Source organism: Liolophura sinensis, chromosome 6 (assembly GCF_032854445.1).
Source record: "Liolophura sinensis isolate JHLJ2023 chromosome 6, CUHK_Ljap_v2, whole genome shotgun sequence".
In the NCBI taxonomy this organism is placed as follows: domain Eukaryota; kingdom Metazoa; phylum Mollusca; class Polyplacophora; order Chitonida; family Chitonidae; genus Liolophura; species Liolophura sinensis.
In genome coordinates, this window is record NC_088300.1 from 59,493,938 (window position 1) to 59,518,929 (window position 24,992).

The window sequence follows — 24,992 nt, forward strand, 5'->3', positions numbered from 1 at the left end:
TGACTCTCAGCTTGTCCTTCCTCAGAAATGCTATGAACCTGCACAACACTACATGCAGAAGCCAATACGTTACCCTAAATACTGCAGACTTCATCTGCGTAAGGTCAATGACCGTTAACGGATCCATGTAGTGATGTGCCAGTAAGACTGTTATATACCCTAATAAGGATGTAGCTGTATATAGGTCACTGGTCCTCGTTATATTAGTGAGAAATACACATTATATACTAACACGTTTTTTCACTAGGCCTTCATATATGTTCGACCTTATATGATTAAGATGGCCCCAAATCTACCTGACATCTCGTTTATTCTAGATCAAGCAAACTTTTGCCTGGGTTTTCATGAGAAATGATTTATTTATTTATTTAATTTTGTCATGCCGTACTCCAGAATATTTCAGATACGACGGCTGCCATGCAACATAATGATGGGAGAAACCGGCCAGAGCCCATGGAAAAACCCATGACCATCCACAGGTTGCTGACAGACCTTTCCATTGCCAAACCTACCGGAGAGGAAGCTCAGTTAGCAAAGGAAGAGCCATATCTAGGGGGATATGTGTGTGTGTGTGTGTGTGTATCATTCAGACAAAATTCTATTGATTTCATTAGTTGAAACGCCCAACATACAAGACCGAATATGACGGAAATCCGGGGGTATATCAGTTTTCATCAGCGAAGGCCTCACTCGCGGATATATCCTCAGAGTCAAGGCAAAACGCACAGAAGCAAAATGTAAACAAAAAGGGAGACAGCTTTGCTTGAACAAAATAATTTTTTGTCCTCTGTTTTGATCATGGTCGACGTCGGAAAAAAAATGTTTTTTGTCTCGCAGTAATAAAAAATATGTGGCAAAATGGGCCAGTGTTATTCCGGACATAGGAACAAAATCTAATGAGCGGCAATAATATGTTTGTTCCTACCCTGATGAAAAGGACAGCTGAAATCTTTTGAAGAGTTTCCTCTTAAAAGATCGGGTAATGCTCAAAGACATTTTTGCCTTGGTTTGAGGCCTAAAACAAGGATGGGACTACATAATCCTTTATCTTTTGAATGTTTTCGTCATTCCTACATGTAGTTAAATCGTCGCCCAGAAGCTACTGTGTTCAGACACAAATCAGTTTCGTCGCTGCCTGTTGATCGCAGCATCACAGTGTTGGCCATGAACAACAGAAATTCAACATGGACAGAGACTGAGTGTTGAGTGCCGAGATTTCCACCTGCTAAGTACTGTGCCATTTGCATAGTTATCCACACATCTTCTCTTCCGAAATCAAAATGGCCTGAATCGTATCCATCACATTTTTCTGTCGTCTCATTTGATTAGCACTAATACTGACCTTGATTGACCTCAATCCGGTGCCACTGATAGAAACATATGAAAAGCTCCGACACTTAATAACTATACTCGACGTTGGAAGGCTCTGAACTTATATAACAATAACGTATACCTGTAAAATAAAAGAGAAATATAAATGTAAAGATTATAACAGTCCAAAATAATGATGTAATATATGGCAAAGAATTAAGCAACGGAATATTGTCTGTTTGTTCATGATTGAATTTGCTTATATATTTTCTCTTAAACTGCAAATTGTATTTAGTAAAGATGTCATTGTGTAAGTGTGGCTGAGTCATCTGGTTATATTTTGATCACCACAGCGAATATTCTAGTCCTGAGGAATAGCTTGATGTTTGAGGCCACCACGAGTCAAGCGTAAAATTAACAAAGTTGCTGGTATACATTTCACTGTCAAACCCGTTGCATTATCGTCATGATCAGGGGTTTCAGTGACGTCCGCGACGAAAAGTGTCTATTTCTGGTATAGTCTTGACCTTGTCGACAAATAATACTTGAATGGACCTAGCCTTACTAGTACAGCTAATGATATACAGGTAGTCTATGTACATGATTAAAGCCTATGTAGGCCAGTGGGTTATAATCCCATACCACGCAAAGGCGACCTCACTATTAAAGTTATATAACTGCATGATATCATTCGAACATAAATTCATACATTTACGTCCATCTCTCTATCAACAAGTATAACTTTCAGTATACACCCTAGCGATAATAGGCTCATAGCGTACATGTGGAAGTAGTCAAAAAGGCTATTACCCAACGGAACAAGATTTTACTCCCTGTAAGCCTATTTATAAAGTCGGTTACGCTAAACATGTGCCTTTTCATTTAGAAATGATGGTTTAATCTAAAATATGTGACTAATGCAATTCCGCATTCCTCAAAATCTGTGTATCTGCTTTATTAGGCCTATCTATTCCGTAATAGAAAGTGTATATATAGCTTATGAGATCAAGGGAGAGAACTCTTTCGTGAGATTAGACTAGTGGGTTGAAAATAACACACTACTTGACATTGATTATTACGTGAATTAAAATTGTAAAATGCCAAAATACGAATAATTTATGTATTTTGGCGCAGACATTTCGCAACATTTTCTGCAAGAAGCTGTTAACATATCTCGCATGCACACACATGTAATATTGTGAAGGCATGTAAGTGTAGAGCTCACTGCATTTAGGCCTATGCACATGAATAAAAATTTTTAACACTAAAAACCTCAATTTCCATACTCTAAGTCATAGTATATCACCCTGACAAATCAAGATTCCGGATATTCTTTATTTGTTTTTCTGGTGTCTAAAATATTTCACTTAGATGAAGGTGGCCAACGTTTCCACAGATGATGACGCTATACCTTAAGGTTTTGTGAATATTTACAGAGAAAACATAACAAACTCCGAGATGATCCCCGCTCTCTGAAAAAGGACAATTATGCTATTGAAAAGGTTCGATAAAGAACGATATTGTGGCACGAAAGAACCACCTGGAAGATGATTTTCTTAGTAGTCAGATCTATAGTCATTTCAGCATATTACACCCGTCTGTAGTTCAGCTTCTGTTTCAATACCGATCTATAGAATACTGTTCAAGTAGTCTAACTGCCTGCACTTGACGATAAATTGATGGAGGGCAGTGTAGCCAAGTGGTGCGTGACAAGGTCAGTGAAGTTTACCGTCTGTCCGCAGTCATGCCATATCTTACGGAATATACTTTTGTCATGACTTCAATGACAAAATATCAAGGGTCAGCTAAAAATTCAAGGGCCATCTTCAAGGTCATTGAGACATCTTTTGATAACAAGTATAATATGACCTTGACCTTTGAAATGAGATCCAAACAATAAAAGTTTAGTTTTCAAAATGTAAAGATTGAGATGAAATTACGCATCGAATTCCACATCTGGATTCTGTGGAAAACGGCTCAATTCTTCGCCTACGAATAATCGTCTTGCAGGACTCAATTTTTGTGACATGCGCCATCATCATCCCATACCATATCAGAATGCTAAATTTTGAGTTTAATCCTGCATTATTACTCATTAACAAAAAGATTGTCCGGTTGAAGTAATAATTAACATAGGTTTATAGATCTAGGTCGCGAAATTGGTGAAATCTTTATTTATGGACTGATTTAGTTAAGTTTTGATTTAGCCTACAATGACATAGCCCAATGAATTATACACTGGTATCTCTTGCATATTTTACAAGTAAACGCACGGCAATAAAGGTGATCTACTCTGACAACATTCTCTAGCTTTCGTTCAGAAAATCTTCCGTTAGTTATACATTAGAACGATACGTGGGGAGTTCTCAAACTACAAATGTTCTTGGGTTTCCCCAGAGCTTTGCCCGGAATTCTCCCACAACAATGTTGGCCACAGTCGTATAAGTGAAATATTATTAGTTACGGCGTAACGGACCAATCAAATAAATAAATAAATAAATATACTAAAATTGACTATCAAGTAGGAGTCTCGCAGCTTACGCTCAAAAACAATTAACACCTCCAAAACTGCATTTTTCTGGAGGCAAATAAATGTCATAAAATATTATTTTTGGTTCTGAAACTTACAATTTTCCAGTGGAATATCATTCAATGTTATGTTAATGTAAACAGAACTCTGAGAACCAGGTAAGGCTGGTCATGACGAAAGTTATGGTCATTGAGGGTAATTTCATGTACCACAACTGGTAACTTGATACATTACTATAAAGAAAACTTCACTTCAGAAGGAACAGCATGTCAGAAGTAACTTGTGAGCATGATTACAATCTCTTTACCAATGTTCAGCAGAAACAATACAGTGAGAGCAATGGTAGACAACTGAAGAACAAAATCATGACATTAAATCTTTGCTGCCCTTGAAGGTCATTTATTCAAAGTAAATTCATGTAACATACACATATATGTTGATCAACTCAAACAAATGCCCAGGAAGTCCAATATACATGTATACAACAACATAAAACAAGTAAATTAGAGAGAGTCAGTTTGCGTTTGGTCGTTGGGATTTAGTAAACTACACATACTTGTGATCAAATTTCACTCAATAGCTGGAATAAGTGTTATATTCGACGAAACATGCATACCCTACTTCTTCGAATTTTTGGGACACTCGATCTGCTCATTTTAGCCAATATATATACACAATTATATATACACAATTGAGTATTAAGTTTCTTTTATCTCACATTGCTAGACCATCTAATGAACGACGTACTCATGTCTTTACTCTGGTAAAGAAATGCACCGCAAATGACCTAAAGTTTCGTTGTGGTTTACTTTCGCACGATTTCGCACGAGTTGGTTGCAAGATGACAGAAGAGAATGATTATACTAATGCACCCAGAGATCATTTAAGTTTTTTACCCCAACATGAAAAAAAAAAAAATATTAATGGGATAGAATTAGAAATAATTTGCATCAGAATCACAAATTTTTCATGTGTGTTCACAATTTAATCAGCTGAAGTGGGACAGTGACATTTATGGAGCAGTCAAAGTGTAAATGTAAACAGCCTTGTCTACCCAAAAAGTTTAATCCAATTTATTACAGCTAGCCCTAGGGTTGAATGTGCTGATAGGTGTAAATACACTTTGTGGTGTAATTAAGGCCTTTTTCTTCTGATGAAAAAATGAAGGGAAAGGTAAATGAAATTGGAAATGCTTCAGTGCATTCAGGTATATGTATGGGGAAAATATGGAGGCCTGAGCACATTATTAAAAGCTCACATGTTCAGCTATCGTTGGGTTTCTAGGTAAAACAGAGAATGGAGGTCCATGTACATGTATGTGCAGGGAGTTGAGATAAAAGCTCAGGACCAAACATTTGGCACAATTTTACCTCCCAAAATTGGTAATTGTCTCAAAAGTCACATCAAGAAATCTTTTAAATGCACAGCCAATTATACTTTCACAACTAATAAAAAGTAAAATCAATGGATAGATAAACTTGAGTACACGTAAACGTACGACAACATTCTATGCGCTCATGACAAAACACATTTACACAGCAGTGATATCCTGCTTATGGCTCATCTACACTGTGACATAAGCACAATGTACATTTATACTTAACACCAATATTTACAGTCAACTTGCTCAACTTTCTGTGCATTATTATTACATAAAAGTGCATATACATATTATTTTCTCCAGTCTGACATCACTTTCTTCAAATTGTGGAATGTTAAAATATATCACACCCCTATCCAGTTAATGCCCACCCCACACACTCAACATCCCGGGTGACAGATGGACCAAGGCTCAACTTTCTTGAAGAACACATCAAAGCTCCTTTAAAAATAAAATAAAGTACGCTCTTGATAAAATCATTCACTTACTCTTCTAAGCCATTCAGAGCTAAGACAAACCTCAGATACACACTTATCTTTACATTTCAATGCAAATTTATACCAGGCTAACTGACGCATTGCTTTGCAAAATAATACATGTAGGTCACCATTATTTCTACACCATGATCATTACAAATTACGAGTCCTTCAGAACAGGGACAATCCTGGGCTAATATTTCAACGTGCACATCACACATGTCAGACAAGGGAACTACTGCTGCTACAAGAGTCAGGAAACTAGGCCACATACTGATAACATGTTGTCATGGCATTTAGTCTCTAATTACTGCCAATAATTGTGTTTATTGTCATATCCTATTAAAATCCATCTTGGAAGACTTTAATATATGCTTAATATCACACAGAAAATGTCCCAGATCAGTATTACCTGAACACTTCAACAAAGTTAATGTTACATATATATATATATAGTGTATATGTAAAGCACATCCTAAGAATATTAAATAACACAATTTCAAGGCATATTAAACTTGTGCCTTGACACTAAACTGCGTCAATGACCTTGCATGAAAATTGCGTTGTAAGACATGCAAGATTGGATGATGGTAATGTACAATTAATAGTAAAATGAAATGTACACAGAAACAAGACCAAGTTGTACAAAATAACATAGCCACACATACATTTGTATGAATGTATTTTACAACAACTGATAACATACACATACCTCTAATTAAGGGATACCATCATTATCATGCTTTATCTTTGCAGAACAATAAAACTAGGACACATACTGGAGGAAAGTTTTCCTCAAACATTCAAACAAGGCAAAACTACCTCAGTTATTACCAATGCTCTAACAACTTCCATGAAGAGACATATCATGACTAGGATGTTCAAGCCGTAAAATTTAAAGAAAAAGTTATTAAAAATATATTTTGCCAAGGCACAAGGACGAATGGTGCATTTCATGGAAGTGATACACCAGAAATCCCAAAAATACCATATAAAAATATACCACAATTTTGAGAGATCATCTGGGTATTCTCAGCAATACTGGTCAGCGACATACTGTTCCTGATAAGGAGGCTGTGAAGCACCGGATCTAGTGTACATGTACATGTATGTACTCAGACACACTGTAGTGTATGTTGTCAGATACACTACATGTATGTTGTCAGATACACTGTAATGTATGCTGTCAGATACACTGTAATGTATGTTGTTAGATACACTGTAATGTATGTTGTCAGATACACTGTAATGTATGTTGTCAGATACACCATAGTGTATGTTGTCAGATACACTGTAATGTATGTTGTTAGATACACTGTAATGTATGTTGTTAGATACACTGTAATGTATGTTGTCAGATACACCATAATGTATGTAGTTAGAGACACTGTAGTGTATGTTGTCAGTTACAGTATATGTATGTTGTTAGATACACTGTAATGTATGTTGTTAGATACACTGTAATGTATGTTGTTAGGTACACTGTAATGTATGTTGTCAGACACACTGTAATGTGTGTTGTCAGTTACACTACATGTATGTTGTCAGATACACTGTAATGTATGTTGTCAGACATACTGTAATGTATGTTGTCAGATACACCATAATGTATGTTGTCAGACACACTGTAATGTAAGTTGTAAAAACTGTAATGTATGTTGTCAGACATACTATAATGTATGTTGTCTGATACACCATAATTTATGTTGTCAGACATACTGTAATGGATGTTGTCAGATACACGGTAATGTATGTTGTCAGTTACACTACATGTATGTAGTCAGATACACCCTAATGTATGTTGTCAGATACACTCTAATGTATGTTATCAGATACACTGTAATGCATGTTGTGAGATACACGGTAATGTAAGTTGTCAGATTTATTGCATATGTTATCAGATGGAGTATAACACATGTTATGACAAAGATTGTTATATGTTGCCCAATACAGTGTAAAACAGGGAAGTATTTATGACCCATGTCCATCCAAAGATGGGCAATCTCCACTTTGACAAAAGTCAAAAATTGCTTTCGCTCATTATAACAAAATGGTAGTTATACTCACTGCTGTATAAAATTCAGACAAAACTGTGACCGATTTTTCTTTACCTATGTGTTGTGGGCATTTTTATTTTTTCATGCGTATTTCACTCTGGAATCAACAGTACATATCACACATCCACTGACAATCACACATACAGAAGTTTGCATGTTCTCAATGAATGCTTAGATACATGTACTGGTACACATGTACGTCTTTCCTTCTTCTTCACAGCATGTCACAACAGTCCTTCCTATCCATGGTGAAATAAAGATTATTCCTGAATAATGTTTCCTTCATACATGTGTAGCAGTGTCTTCAGAGGTACATTTCCGTTTGTCAAACATATCCACTTGATCTTGTCCTATTCTACCTTTTTCAATGTTGCAGTGTCAGTAGAACTTTATCATTTCACTGTCGCACTCAGTGAAACAGTACACCTGTATGTTCTCATCCAGGATGGCAGTTAGTGGACCACTCATATGTTATCCCTAGCACAGCAGTCAGTGGAACAGTCCACTTGAATGTTCCATCTACACAGCAGTCAGTGGAACAGTTCGCTTGGATGTTCTGTCTGCAGAGCCGTCCATGGAACAGCAAATACGAATGTTCTCACACAGGTCTTGTAGGGAGATCAATGATGGTAGTGAGAAGAATGGTTATCAACCATACCAAACCCCGTCCTAATTTCCTGGCTGACTTCAACATCCACTGGCTTCTGCTGGTCTTTCAGCCACCAACTGAACAAACTTTACAATGCCCAGTGAGAAGTTTACTCCCAAAAAGAGACCCACTATCAGTGCAAAGGCCATCATCATACCTGCAGTAGGGGCGTGATGGGACTCCACTAAACTGTAACAGCAAACGTAAAACATGTAATAGGTGTGAATTTTAGAATGCAACAATTCTGCATTTAATTACGTCAAAAGGTAATCAATATAAAAACTTTTGTGGTCGCATATGTGCATGAAGATAAGCTCTGATCCACATAATTCTGACTAATCTCAATCAGTCAGGCTTTGTTGTATAAGCTGTGATTGAGCATCACAAACGACCTAAATTAATCATGTGTACACTTTTGTCACAGTTCCCTCCATGTTTATGTGATTGGAGTTTTACGCCATACTCAAGAATATATTACTTACACAACGGCGGCTAGCATTACAGTGGGAGGAAACCCACGACCATCTGCACGTTTCTGACAGATCTTCCCACATGACTTGAGAGGAAGCTTGCATGAGCTGGACTTGAACTACCAGTGACTTGGGTCATGGTGCAGCACTGACAAGCTAACCACCAGGCCATGGAGGCATCCAAAGAGCAACTATGTGACTACCACAGATAAAAAGAGGGTGTAGCTTCAAACAATTTCTAGGGATCCAATCGAGATATTGGCCACAAATGACTGCAACAAATAGACCGCGATGAAGAAGATGAAGAAGGCCTGACTGTCTTACCTCGGACCATACATCATGGCCAGACTGCTGTAATAGCCGCTGGTGAAGGCAAAGATGACTGAACCCACGATGTATACATAGTCATTGGCCAGCCACATGGGAATGTTCTCCACAATACGAACCTCGGGTCGGTAATTGCTCAGCACAAAGAAGGGGATGAAGAAGAGTCCCCTGATTAGTACAGGCAGCCAGAGGAAGCGAGGGCCAGGCTGAAAATACAACATAATACACTCATCTTACTTCTTCACAATTTCTTCTTTCTTTCTCCCAATTAACTTATATTTGATATACTAAATAGCTTTAAACAGTTCTTAAAGAGAAAAAAAAAAAAAACTGGTAAGAGGCTCCTGAGTCATTGCGCTCTCACCCTTTTGCCACTGAAGCCCCAATATTTTCACCCACAGTCATACCCACAAAGTGCCAAGGTTTGAAAGCAAAAGATCACAGAGTTCTACACTTACTGTTCAGACATCATTTGTATGATCATTTGTATGTTTGTATACATGTATTTATATATAGGAAGTGATGGGCACTTAATGGAAGTTGAACTGTCACCAGCTGGGAAATCACCATGTTCTACTCAACAGCATGCAATGAATATTTTACAATACTAAATGACACATCATGATCTTAAATGTGACAACACGTCCATTTCTGTTATGCTTTACAGGCTAACAACAGAAAGAATGTACAAACTGACTGCAGCAGACAACACACCTAACCAAATACAAGGGGGCAAAACTCATGCTGCAACCAAAACTAAATGTGATGTAGCGCAGCTCAGAATGCAGCTGGGTACAATGTCGTGAATTGGTGAACCTTACATGATGTGGTCTTACATGAAGTATAATAACAGAATATGGTTGGCTTCCTCCTTGCCAGCAACCTGCGGATGGTCGAGGGTTTATCCCGCGCTCTGAATGGTTTCCTCCAACCATAATGTTGGCTGCCGTCATCTAAGTGAAATATTCTTGATTACAGTGTAAATAACAGAATACGTACTGGTTACATGCAACCATGTAATGCTTCACCATATACACAGGCAGGTTATGACAATAATAACATCAACATTATGTCTATACATTTGTATACTTACAAATTTAATCCACTCTGACATAAGATTTCCCAGGAATGCAAACACATTGAAGCTCAAAAAGCAGAAAACAGCCACCCAGTAGTCATCTACGAAGAAACAAAGGAATACCACGGTAAAGAACTGACAATTATACAAATGGAATAAAAACTTGTGCAGCAACAAAAATTCAAGCCAAAAAAAAAGTGACGGAAGCAAATCTCTATCCTCACTCACCAGTACCTATACAATGTAAATTAGATACAGGTTAGTTATCGTTGTGTTTGTTCCATGTGCCTGTATCATACTGAAATCCTAAGGCTTACTTGCACCACAAATTACACAGCTTCATAATAATAGCTAGATTGTTGTCTTTCTCATTTTCATAATATATGCTGAAAAGTTCTGGTACTAATGACGAATCAGGCCACAAAACATTTCATCAGACATCCTTGTCAGAATGGTCACTTTGGAATACATTTATTTATTTATTTATTTATTTGATTGGTTTTTTTACGCAGCACTCAAGAATATTTCACTTATACAATGGTGGCCAGCATAATGGTGGGAGGAAACAGCCCAGTGGAAACCCACGATCATCCGCAGGTTGCTGACAGACCTTTCCACGTACAGCCGGAGAGGTAACCAGCATGAACTTTGGAATACATGAATGAATAAATGAATGATTATGGTTTAACGCCACTTCCGCAAGAATGCAGCCATATGGTAGCTTTGGAGCAGCAAAATGGATTTGAGCAGTTCATATGAGAAAACTGTGTTGAGCAATGATATTGTGTCAATGACAAGAAGGCCTTACCGCTGAGGGGGAAGTCTATCCTCCTGACTTGGGCCTGGATGGCAGGAAATATTGACAAGGTGACAAAAAATATAAAAGCCACAGAAAACAACTGGACCCAGATCTGAAATGGAAGAAAATATCATTTTTTAAATGTTTGAAAACTTTAAAATTCTAAGGTGAAGTATATAAAATATCAATTCTAAAATTTTACTGGAAGACAATTCATTAAGACATACATGTTTGATGTAAAGTTCAAACAAGCTCAAATTCACAAATGCCACAAACAGTTGATCCCAGAAGGGCTTGTGTCATCTTGCACATAAGTCTCTCACTAAGTAAATGGTCCTTTTTAAGATAAGATGATAAAAATTGGACTGACCAACCAATTGAATGAATGAATGATTATGGGTTAATGCCACACCTCCAATAAGAACTATATCAGCCATACAGTGGCACAATGACATAGACTGACAGGTAGAGCAATTTACAGAGCAAATAAACTTTTATTTCTAAACAAATCTGTTAACTTTAATCACTCACTTTTTTAAATATTAACAGGTAGGGTGGTCTGGTTGTCCCTTGGGTTTGTCGTGTTTCTTCTCTTTTCATCTCCACGACTCTTTGGTAATATTTGTAATATTTCTATGGAGAAAAAACATCTTAACTTGGAAAAATATAACTTTAATACCTCAGTAAGCAGAATTTTGGACCAATTGCATGTAAAAGAGCACCAAGTCTATCAGAAATTCACAACAAATGTGTAGATAGTTGCCTCTAAATAATTTCTTCATTATTTCTTTAATAATTATAAATTATTTGCAGCAACAATAATAATCATTTCTTAAATAATGAGAAACTTAAACTTCAAATAATTTAGTCAGCTGGCCCATCTACAACAAGTTATTTTCTTTCTCCTGTCTGAACAGTAAATATCCCACACTGACTGTGAGAAGATCATACAGCTGTGGAAAAAAACAAAAAGGCCAAATAAATAAATAAATAAATCAAAATAAAATAAAAAGTAGTTACCAGAAGGGGGAGAGCAAAGTATGAATCAAATGCTACCAGAAGGACAAAAATAGCTGTGATGAAGTAATAAATGGCCGCAGTTCTCGTGCTTGGAGAGGCTGCAAAATGAAGAGCTATGCATTAAAATGAAACCCTTAATATATACATTATAAACTAATTAGCAAAAAACAAATACAAGTTAAATACAGTATACATTGACATCATTTATATACAAAATATTAGCATCCACGAAGAACATGATGATTTTACTTTCATGAATAAGTCCCCATTTAGGGGAAGGCATATTCAAAATTGGTAACTGAGGGCCCGAATGTATGTATTTATTTCATTGCGGTTTAACGTTTACCTAAAAAAAATTTCCACTTAAATGAGGGTGATCAGATTTATGAGTGGAGGAATTCGGTGTGCTCGAAGTTAACTACCAATGACCAGTACCACACAAACCTCCCTGGCTTTAATCAGCAGCCAGAGAAGCATGAACAGGATTCAAGTCCATGATCTCATTGGTCAAGGACCTGATGGTGTAGACAGTCCAAGAGCTAAGGGACAAAGGGAAAATGCTACTAATCATCCAAATGGGGCATGACATTATGAAAAATCCAGACATGTGAACAAGCAACCTTTCTGTACGTACCCCACATGGCTATGATGTTTATCACAGCTGTGAACACTCCACTTGTATTCTGCAAAGGTAGAGGAACATGATGTTACATGTAGATATAACAAGGAAAATGTGTGTCACTTAAACAAAGTGTGTGTCACTTAAACAAAGTGTATGTCACTTAAACAATATGTGTATAATTAAGAAGATATAGATGTACTTGTTTTTTTCCCAATAGTTTCCAAATGTACAAATCTTTTCAAAAAAGCATAAAACACCAATCAAGTAAATTTATTTATTTGATTGGTGTTTTGCGCTGTACTCAAGAGTATTTCACTTATACAATGGCAGCCAGCATTATGGTGAGAGGAAACCGTGCACAGCCCGGGGGAAATCCACGACCATCTGCAGGTTGCTGGCAGACCTTCCCACGAACGTCCGGAGAGGAAGCCAGCATGGCCTGGACTTGAACTCACAGCGACCGCATTGCTAAGAGGCTCCTGGGTCATTACGCTGCCCTAGTGAGCAAACCAACTGAGCCACGGAGGCTCCAAACAAATAAATAAATGTATCTCAGTATAGCAGCACAGTGTAGTGACTAGGCTTGGTCAGAATAACAAGTAAACAATTCAAAACAAGCACGCCACACAATGCCTTTCCCGCCTTTCAGTGGTGAATCTTTCTAGCACGCCAGACCTATACTTAAGCTCTGTGGTCTGATATTCATTCTTGCTTGTGTGATCAGGTTTTCCCTAATTCTTCTGACTTTTGGGACATACACTGGTAGTGTTGAAAGTAGAATATTACATTTCTTTACCAGCCTTTTGGAAAAGTGAAAGTGAAGATATGTGTATATTGTTCATTAGATGGTCTCACCATGTGAGAAAAAAGAAAATCAATATTCCTGCTACAGTTACATATACATATATATATATATATATATATATATATATATATATATATATACATACACACACATATATATATATTGGCTGAAATGAGCAGACCAGATGTCCCAAAAATTAAAAGAAATGAGGTAACTGGAAACCTATAACTTGAGCAGCGCAACAGGACACTGGTCAGATCAGCCTTCAATGGAGATACCACTGCATACGAACAAATACATGTGTGGGTGTGGTATTAAGACAACCCAGAAGTTCAACTCACAGTCCCCAATACCACAGCATTTGTGTACTTCATGGGAAGAATTGCTGCCAGGCCATACACACAGTTCTGAAAAACTCCATTGGCCACTGAAACCAAGAGGCCAAAAAAACCATCAGAAACCAAAGTTTTAACCAGCCAAATATTATTACGAGGTAAAAATTACATGTACGAGAAACACAGATTTTTGTATATCGTTCAGGAAAAAATTACACGTACAAGAAATACAGATTGTATATTGTTCAGGAAGAAATTACAGACAAGATGAATTTAATGCACTGCCACTTTAGTATTACAGAGACCTCAAGCAAATTTCTCTGTGGTTGATACTGTATTTATCATCTGCAAAACATTATATAAATCAAGGAATGAAATAACTTTGTCACACTGATGCACTCTAAAAATATAATTTTCATTTACACAGAGGAATGGTTTCTTTTCAGCTTACTGTTAAGGACGACGACTGAAGCCATTGTTATCAAGAAGAATGTCCCGGGCCCTTAAAAATAAATAAATTAGAATTTTTCTGGATTAGCTGTACATGAATCTTGGAAGTGGGTGATGAAGTGGTTAAATGTCAACTGTGAAAATCCTTAAGTGAAAATTATCAATACCTGTGCTCAGCGAAGTCATATGTTGTATCGCCTGTCCTTTTGTCTATTCCATGAGGTAATGTAACAAAATATTCCAGTTAATCAAGGAACAAAATGAATTTTCTTGTAGTATTAAATGTGCTTGTAAATAATTTTGAAGGGGAACAAGGAATAAATAGGGCTAAACTCTCTTACATGTAGAAACACTGTCCAAATGATGTTAGTGTCTTCTTATCTGTCTACAGTATTTTGTATATTCATAACATTAATGTACACTATGGGAGGGACAATTCAAGTGTGGCAGAACCCCCCCCCCCCCAAAAAAAAAAGATAGCCATTAGGCTAGAGTTTAAAACATTAACAAGTGAACATGATCCATAGAGACTAACTACATGTAAGTACAGCAGTTATACATCTTACTCATGTTTATTTAATTTTAAACGTCCACTTGTGTTTTCAGGGATCTCCATGTCGGGTGCTTAGCATGCCAACATGGTGCCATAGGTGACAGAATCGTCCAAACGCTATTCATGTCTGATATATATCGAGTGGGCATAAAAAAATGGGCTGTACTTTGACACTTAATATCTCCGAAATCCTCTTACCTTTTGAAAATTTACACACTCAAAAGCCATTATGTCCTAAGTATACAGAATATACAGAGTTTAAGGTTTCTGTTCATGGGACCAAAATCAAAAACACATATTCCAAACATTTCAAAATGATGTTCTTCCTTGTTTTACTTGAAGAGGTGATCAATTCCTTGTCCACTGCAGAGAAAACCATCTTGATTCAGCAAAACTTGTGCCTATCTGGCAGAAGGGTTTCTCTGACTCTAGAGCCAGACAATTTTTCCAGACAACACTTGATTGACGCATGTCACACAGGTGCAGCATGCGCTTTACTAATGACACCGGAAAGGTGATGCAATGTGGGTCACCAGAACGTGCGTTTTTGAGGCGATGTTTTCATTTTAACCCTGTGTACAGACTACTCGTGCTATGATCTTGAAAATTGGTCAGTATATTAACAAAATCATGCCATTTGAATGTGTAAAGTTTGAAAAAGTTTGAACAAAGGATAACGGAGCAATGCAGCATCAATGTACGGCTCATTTTTTTTTACCCACCCGATATAACAAGGTACATAACTTAAAATGCCTGGGACAGAAGACCCGACAGTACATAAGAGAACATAGAACATAGAACCATAGTGCAATCTCAACCCACGACGTTCATTTGAAAGCTGACACATTAAGTTTTACACTGCTGTATGAACTGCAAACAAACATTCTTTTATTTGGCTACACAAAGCCGGAAACCCATATGTTTTTCGTTTAGTCAGACAAATCTGGTAATAGGGAAAAGACCACTAGGCGACAGTTCTGACTTGATTTCTCAGTGACAAAAGACATTCAAACAAACATTGTTTGGTTAAGACTAGACTATTTTTCTATGTTTTATGTCCAGTTATGTAAAGGTTGGTTCTTCCATTCCAGGTATTGAAGTTATGTATCTTTTTATATATATCAGGCCCAGGAGCTTCTAACCAATGTGAGTTAAGATTTCCCTTAAGCCTCAAGCAGGAAGGTCTGGCAGCAACCTGCAGATGGTTATGGCTTTCCCCTGGGCTATGCCTGGTTTCCTCCCACCACACATGCTGGCTGCTGTCATATACGTGAAATATTCTTGAGTACGGCATAAAACACCAATCAAATAAATAAATAAACGTGTTTTTAAACTTAACACCTAGAGTGACTAGATATGAACCCTTGTTTTCCACTGAATGTCTGATGGCCTATAAAACTTCTACAAGATTTGGCCAGTTTTGGATACTTACAGTCACTGGAATCTATCATGGCCAGTACAACAGTCAAGATAAACACTGCCACAACGGTCAGTAGACTCCAGATGATTCTCTTGGATGACTGACCCCTGAAACACAGGAATGTTGTCTTCTGCATTGTTTATTTTATTTCTGACAGGTGTTTTAAGCTGCACTCAAGCCTCTTTTATTTTATGATGAGGAGAGCTGGCTAGAGCCCTTGATAAACATATCACCATCTGCAGGTTGCTGGCAGACCTTCCCACTTACAACCAGAGTCTTCTGCATTACAATAATGCTGAAATGACACATACATGTACAGGTGTTTATATACTACAAAAGAAGCAGCAACTACCTAAGCGTCATCAGGTGATTTCCAAGCTAAAATTTGTCACTTACATCACGGCGGTAAATTTTACGGGTGTATGAAACTGAAGTCCTTGGATAAAACTACTAATCTCACTAATCTTAGTCTGATAGTCACAGGGAGCTATTGCTTTAACCAACTCAGCCAGCATAGTCTCAGGGAGCTATTGCTTTAACCATCTCAGCCTGCATAGTCACAGGGAGCTATTGCTTTAACTCTCTCAGCCAGCATAGTCACAGGGAGCTATTGCTTTTACCATCTCAGCCTGCATAGTCACAGGGAGCTATTGCTTTAACTCTCTCAGCCAGCATAGTCACAGGGAGCTATTGCTTTAACCATCTCAGCCAGCATAGTCACAGGGAGCTATTGCTTTAACCCTCTCAGCCAGCATAGTCACAGGGAGCTATTGCTTTAACCATCTCAGCCAGCATAGTCACAGGGAGCTATTGCTTTAACCCTCTCAGCCAGCATAGTCACAGGGAGCTATTGCTTTAACCATCTCAGCCAGCATAGTCACAGGGAGCTATTGCTTTAACCATCTCAGCCAGCATAGCCACAGGGAGCTATTGCTTTAACCATCTCAGCCAGGAAAATTGTTTGCCATGGGGTGAAGTGTGGACAGTAGCACTACATCTGCCTCATCATCACACTAAGATGCAGGGGAGGTTGAAATGCTGTCAACTGTCACTTACCCTCCACAGTGACAGACCATGTTGAGGAAGCTGAGGAGTATCATGGGGATGTTACTGCAGATGCCCAGGTAGTTGAGAAACTGCTGACGGTACTCCGAACAGCTGCTTTCATTTGTCGTCAACTTGAAGTCAAAATACTGTTCAGGAAAACAAAAATGAAAATGAGTCAAAACTCAAAACAAAACAAAACCTTTCTGAAAAAAACCTGGAGATGCAGACACATTAACAATATATGGCGATGAACCCGGTCTAATAATAGTTAGATGCCAACCACCATTTGGTGGAAAACTTTGGCATATATTCATCCTTAATTTCTTACGGTACATGTACAGTGACTAACCAGTCTGCAGGCTTTAGGAACTGTCTGTTTGGAAGCGTCCACAGAGAACCTGTACAATGGCAGTGACACTTTAGCATGCTAATACACTGTCTAATACACTTGGAAGAAACAGAAAAATGAATGTAAGTTTATAAGGTTTTTACTCCCATAAATTAAAATCACACAAAGTCATTTTAACAAGAATATTAGAAGTAAATGGAAAAAACTTGTGTTTTAAGATGATTCTTGAATAAGCCCAAAGAATCTCAGGGTTGAAGAGTTTTGTGTTGAGAGTTCCATATTTTAACACCATTATACATATACATATAGATGAGGCTTACTTTAAGGGACAGGTACAGGTAATGATATGATAGCATGACACTCAGTGTCCTTGACCAGACAGTTCACATAACCTTAACAGCAGTTTAGGTTCAAGCAGGTGTACTTACAGATTTGGCCGTGATGAACATGTTCCAGGGCATCAGACTAGCCAATCCATACACCAACATGATCATCTGCACCAACCTCCATCTGTACAACAGAACATAACATTATACATACAGCCTTCACACAGTCCATGGGAGTTTGGACTGACTGATTCACTCAATAGCTGATTTATTGGCAAATTAGGCTTAGGCCACACCAAGTTTAATTGTTGTTTCACGGGGAGAGTAAATCTTTTTCGATTTCGGAGAAGGGCATAAAAATAAAACTAAAACTTGAAAATCATATAATCTGTGTAATATGTAGACCAAACATGTGGATTTTCAGTTTTATTTTTATTCCAATTTAGCACTTGTTAGTGTTAGCTTGCCCATAAAACACAAAATATGATTGGTGTTGGATTACCTCATGGATAATCAGACTTTAGTCACAAGCACCTATAAATCATTGGAAAAAAAAGTTTGAATATTGCAATGCATTCCTATCACTTTTTTTCTCAACTTATGTGCATCATACATTCCTCACAATTCACATGGGTGTATGTTTCATATCAAACAAAATCATCTGCCAGCAACCCGCAGATGGTTGTGGGTTTCCCCGGGCTCTGCGCGCTTTTCTTCCACCATAATGCTGGCAACAATATTTCACTTATATGACAGCGGCCAGCGTTATGGTAGGAGGGAACTAGACAGAGCTCAGTTTATGTATGGTAGAACATAAAATGGCAGGAGCATTAAACATCCATGTATACATGTAAGTTAATGTATCGAAATAGAAAATAGTTTTTATCCTATACTTCAAGTGGTATGGGTCATAAGGACTCGCCAGCAGAGAGAAGTAACAGAAAGTTATTCAAGGCTGACTGCGAGTGAAAGGTACATGAAACATCCATTAAGGTAACCCCTGCCCTCCCCTGCCCTCCCCTCCCCAAAAACCGGGTGTTCTTAATAAGGGATCCATGAAGGGAAACATGCACATAAGTCATGATGACACAGGACAAATGCAGAAGTTACTGATGTAACACTGGTCTATAAAAATACTTCAACACCACACCATTAGCAAATGTTTGAATTACCTTGATACATCATCGTTCACATATATTTATTCTGGGCAAACATAATCACTATTCAGGTCATCACTAAATATATATATATATATATATATATATATATATATATATATATATATATATATATATATGTGTGTGTGTGTGTTTATTGGATGTAACCTGACTAACTCCACCTCCCATTGAAAATGGTGCCATTCTAAAGCTTTTACTGGGATTTAGAAAGATTTTTTATGTCTTTGAATTTAATTTTTCCCAAATCTCCTTTTTTTTTCTCATTTGGCATAATATGGTAAAAAAAAAAAAATGAACATTTCCTTCCTGACCTACCCTATTTTTCTGATAGGGTGTAACATAGAATTTTTTAATTCTACAGTATTATGTTCATTCATATTTACAGAATATCACGGTACAGGATCCCAATAAAATGTTCCTCTACATGTTATTAAATCCACAAACTTCGTTTACTGGATGAAACTTTCGATGGATAAGAGAAGATTCAACTCCTACGAGAAAGCTCTGTTTCACATTCACAAAACAGTTGTAAATCGACATGATGACCCCATTGTCTTATAACAAGTTTGCGATGATGTTTTAATAACTCATTGACCAACATGTACTTAGGCCAAAAGGATATGTATTTCTTATTGAGAAACATACACGAGTGTTCATGATCTTGTTGAAATAATACTAACCCACTTAAAATAAATATATTCAGCCTGACAAATATCTTTTCTATCCTCAAAATTAAAAAAAAACACGCTAGTTTTACATAACAGTGAATAACACTTGACCAGACACTGGCATGATTGGCATCAATACTTTTCCCTGTCTACAACATTACAATATAATGTACGTATTTCCCCTTACTGCACAACGAAAAGCTAAAAATAAGCACAGATCTTGCTTGAAGATAATACACTTGTCTGTTTCTTCTACACAAGATAAGTACATGTGGCTGCAATTTATACCTGAGTGTAACCTGGCCTAAAGCAATAGGGAGGTTTAATCCTTAGCTTAGTTATTCTGAGATCTAGAGCCAATTGCACATAACCATTTCTGACTTAAGCAAAAATTTAAAACCTATTTGACAATCCTTCTTTTTAGGTACTGAAAGTTGAGATTATGATTTTGATTTTGATTCTGTCAGACTTTTAATTACTAGGCCCTAAAGATCAGCTTTAAAATCATACATCAAATTTTGACTTAAGTCAGAAATGGCTTTGTCGGATCAGCACCTGATCCTATATGTGAAGGGGAAGCAATCAAGTAGCCTCTGAGCAGTATAATAAACAAAAAAATTACCTACTGAAGTGCAAAGTTTTTAACTTTTGCATAATAGTATGCTGTTTGCAGGTTTCTCCTGCAACTGAATTTGTATAAAATTGTGAAAACTGTAATTGTTAAAATAATTCCATAAGTTTTCTTTGACATTAATCTTTGCATTTGTGTGATATTAAGTTTGTTAGATTTTAAAAGCTGGTCAAAAATCTTTGTAGTTCCCCTACATGCATACACAGACAACAGACAGACCTGTCTTTAGGTGGATGTTTGGGGAACTGTCGGTCATGTTCGGAGTTGGTGAAGTTCAGGACATCGTCCGAGTGATTGTTGGATTCCCATCCTGATGCCTTAGACACAGGAGAGAGAAATTCCACTGTTTCCTCAGCAGTGCCTCGTTCTGCCAGAAAAGACATAATTAATGCAACAGAGAAGACTACAATGTCTAGAGAACATTCCACCACTGAAATGTGCATGTACACTCACAGCAGTGGAGTGGACTTGAAATTTAATACCCAGCTCAGCTGTCTAAACAATGATATGGGTACTAGCTTCAGCTGTGTCCCATAGTTATACAGTATTACACATGAACATGTTGTACAGTACTGTGTACAGTACTGTGTTGTATATACATGTATGTACAAGTTGGGATAGAGTATCATGGTATTTACATGTATAACGTAATCTTGTCAACCAAAGTTTTAAGTACTGTGCCAATGTCCAAAGCATTACACAACATGACAAAACCTTGTATGCACAATACAATACAATACTGCAGAGCAATATGTAACGGTAAAGCCATAAAATGATGCAAGAGCCAGCAATATGGTGTTCTCAAAACATAATTAAATACTTACCGTAACAAAAAAAAAAAACCTAAAATTTTACATTAAAGGTAGAATAATTTTTTTTATCTTTCAACATTTCCGACACCGATTTGCATGTATTTTTTTTTTACCAGTCTTCGAGTGTGCACCAGTCAAGTATGAACTCACCAAATACATGAACTAACCAAATACATGAGCTTACCAAATACATGAACTAACCAAATACATGAACTTACCAAATACATAAACTTACTAAAATATATGAACTAACCAAATACATGAACTAACCAAATACATGTACTACAATCTACAAATACATGTACATGTATATATATATATGTACCTGGACAGACATATTGATGCACATTGTTATATATTCCTATAATGATTAAGCTGCATCAAAACTACATTAATCTTTATTAATTGTAAACACATGTTTTAAAATTTTACATTGTATTTCCTTCAGTTAATAATCTTAAATCATGTTCAACATAAATTCATGTAATAAAACCTTAAGATTCTTTTTCAGCTCAAATTATGTGGAAAACATTGCAATTTTACCTTGAATCATTACCAGGCAACATGTAATGCACTTAAAAATTACATAGTGAAAAAAAAGCTGTTTTTGGCAATTAATTGATCTGATTTTACGTAAGAAATAAAACAACACTATAGTTTCATTCAGCTGTCCTTAGACTGACACACAATATAAACAGCATCCTATACATGTACAATATTGGCACAGGCAACATATATGACGTACCTGAGTGATTTTTGCTGATGGGCGTTGAGTGTGAGGGTATGGAGTTTGAGGTGTTTAGGTGCTCCGAGTTAGCTACCTTCTTCCTCTTCCCAAATGTGGACATTGGGTAGTCCTCTTCTGCTGGGGAACTCATGATGCTAGGGGTTAGTTACTGGCACAAGTAGACCAGGTCAAGCAGTCTTAACAAGGCTTCAGGTAAATACCAGGTAACATTAAACACCTGAGAATTTTTGCTCAGACTGTGAAGTAAAACTTTTACTCAGCTGTCAGTCAGTCTACACAGGCTGTCTAGGGATTCCTTCTGTAACATGTCTGTCATGTCAATTTGGGCTGGTTTCTCCAGGTATCAGGCCATGGTGGTTGGTTGTGTGAACAAACAGTTGACAGGGCTTACATGTACCTCCCCAACACATGACAAAGTCCACCATCTGCAAACACAGGGAAAATATATCACACACAATTAGTCTGCTGGCTATACACCATGATATAGACCACACTGTTTAAATCTAAATGACTGAGGTGAACTTACATGTATATAAGCAGTAGAATGCCCCCATGTCACTCAGTTACATTGGGAACTGAAGTTATACAAGTGTATGTACTACATGCATCAGGCACATAATGAAAGAGGCCGTGATATAAAACAGCTCAAACAATGCCCCGAAGTCATTAACATAATCACCGTGAATTAACACTGACACTCAAGCAACCTTAATATGAAGCCACTGCTTAATGTTGTGGAGGATTTAATATACATGTACCTTGTGTTATGTGGGCTTATGTAAGACAAAGTCCAGAATCAGTACTGTGTGCTTTGTCTACTGAGTAGCCAGTGATTGGATATCAGTCAACATACAGGATGGATTAACTGCCATGACATAACTAATTCCATGCTATGATACTCTTGTGGATACCACATGTTGCCTACATTGTATATATACATAAATAGGCATTTACACATTAGATTACTGTAATCAACCAAATGAATACACAACATAAATGCAGATAAAGATATGGACATTAAATAAATAATTAATACTCTTAATCCACAAAATACATGAATAAACATTTATATGGGCAAGAAAAGAATAGTAGATCTTAATCGCTTGTATACAAAGTACGAATACAAAGGTAGGGATAACAGATAATATTGATGGCAGAAAATTAAGCTGCCTTCGGCTCCAAAAGGCCCAAAGAACTCCACTGGTCACCTTTTTTCACCAGGGCACCACAAAATATACGAGTGGGTGAAACCAGAAATACCTGGCCAAGGTCAGTATTGAACACCTACTTTGTGTTTCAGAGAGACACATTAGCACAGTGACACTTTGTAGACAGCCACATACAGAACCACCATATTTTATATGCACTCACATGAAGATACATTTACAGGTACATGCTATAACTGTTACATATATACACGTATAATTGTGCTAGATGTTCATGTCCTTACATACAACAATCACCTAAGCCTTTCAAATCATATCATAAATTGGACGTCTGCTTTTAGGTGGTCTTTTCAAAACAGCATTTCACACTTTTAATTTTCAGTTTCAGGACTATTGATACAAGATGCACATACTCCATTGAGCATTTTGACAGTCTGTCAAGCATGTCATTGAATTTTACAGCTCATGCTACTGGCAACTTTTTTGCTCTTTTGTTAATATAGTATTTATGACTACTGGTGTATCGGCAGGTGCTCAAGTTGAAGATTTATATGTTTACATGACCATGTACACATTGCAATTCTTAAAATCTCAATGATTTAACACAATAAATGGCCTAAAATTTTGTGCATGACTAAGCTGCTCATTTTGTCCGAGTCTGAGAGTTCTGTTGGTCTTAAAAAGTTGGTTTGAAAAATACATGAGGGATGATATCCTAATGGATCTAGCACCGAGGGATTTCATCGTTCATTTAAATCCAAAGGTGTAATTTTTAGAGCACTGTATCCGGGTTTAAAGACAGTTTTACATACGGGAAGGTGCCTATAAGATTTGAGCTTTGTACTATTGAGAGATCACTTTGAAATATGTCAAAATGTTACAAACATTCAAACCTGGTTTGCACTTACATGTAAAGGTACAGCTGCCAGTATAACTATCATTGCAAGGTACAATGTACTTACCAAAGCCGAAATCTGACTTATGACAGCTGACAACACAGTGACAATGTACCACATGTATGACAGGATAGCTATCTGCCTGGACACATTCCCGAGCTGGTCCCTGCTGGGTTGGAAAGGTAACCCAGAAGACTGTTTAAGTCACCCACACACTACTGGTATTCCCGGAGCACACCACTTGTGTATCACAGCAGGGCTAATTGGGGTCAGCTGATCCCCCTGTCTGTATACACACCAGCTGTACACTGATCACAGACCACATACTTGTACTTGTCCACATGTCCTGACCAGGCTACAGCAAACAAATGTACCCTGTTAGGCTTTGTTACACCCTGGTTAAACTAGCCGCCTAAGGCAGGGACATAAATAACATCTTTAGGATGACTACTAACAGTTGATGTGGTGGCTACTGTCATATAAGGTGCAAAAAGCCTGTAGATTGATCTAAAAAATAAATAAATAAATAAATAAAAAAAAAATTTCTGTTACAAACAAATAAAGGTTTTGTATGCCTGCTTCTCTGAAGGTCTACACTAACTACTGCATGACTATCAGGTCTGACCCACTAAAACACACTTATGTCCAGCTCAAAATTGAACAAGGAAAAAGGATAATCTACTTGGCTATAAAATATTACTGGATTTATTTATTTATTTATTTATTTGATTGGCATTTTACTCTGTATTCAAGAATATTTCACTTATACGATGGCGGCCATCATTCCAATGGGAGGAAACCAGTCGAAGCCCGGGGGAAAATACTGGAGTTGATTAAGATGTTAAGACGTACCAATGTGTCATAACTACATGTACATTCATACCAGAG

General features: G+C 37.2%; 1 protein-coding gene across 1 annotated transcript; it reads right to left on the minus strand.

The window, feature by feature from the left end:
* Positions 1-4,229: 4,229 nt before the first annotated feature.
* Positions 4,230-24,287, minus strand: LOC135466618 (equilibrative nucleoside transporter 1-like). The gene is made up of 15 exons (XM_064744199.1): positions 24,171-24,287; positions 22,040-22,467; positions 20,702-20,849; positions 18,108-18,189; positions 17,340-17,476; positions 16,296-16,390; positions 14,312-14,362; positions 13,867-13,952; positions 12,733-12,781; positions 12,099-12,196; positions 11,610-11,711; positions 11,088-11,190; positions 10,295-10,380; positions 9,199-9,407; positions 4,230-8,593 (listed from the first exon to the last, which is right to left on the minus strand). The coding sequence occupies exons 2-15, from the start codon at positions 22,170-22,172 to the stop codon at positions 8,443-8,445; spliced, it is 1,530 nt and encodes a 509-aa protein (XP_064600269.1). The 5' UTR covers positions 22,173-22,467; positions 24,171-24,287; the 3' UTR covers positions 4,230-8,442.
* Positions 24,288-24,992: the final 705 nt, after the last annotated feature.

Bases quoted from the DNA above. Each gene is read 5' to 3' on its own strand.
- LOC135466618 (XM_064744199.1), bottom strand. From the start codon at position 22,172: ATGAGTTCCCCAGCAGAAGAGGACTACCCAATGTCCACATTTGGGAAG. The intron at 18,190-20,701 runs GTCTGTCTGTTG...TCTGTTGTACAG, and splicing joins AAACATCCACCTAAAGACAG to ATGGAGGTTGGTGCAGATGA. The intron at 14,363-16,295 runs GTAAGTATCCAA...TTTATTTTTAAG, and splicing joins CATGATAGATTCCAGTGACT to GGCCCGGGACATTCTTCTTG.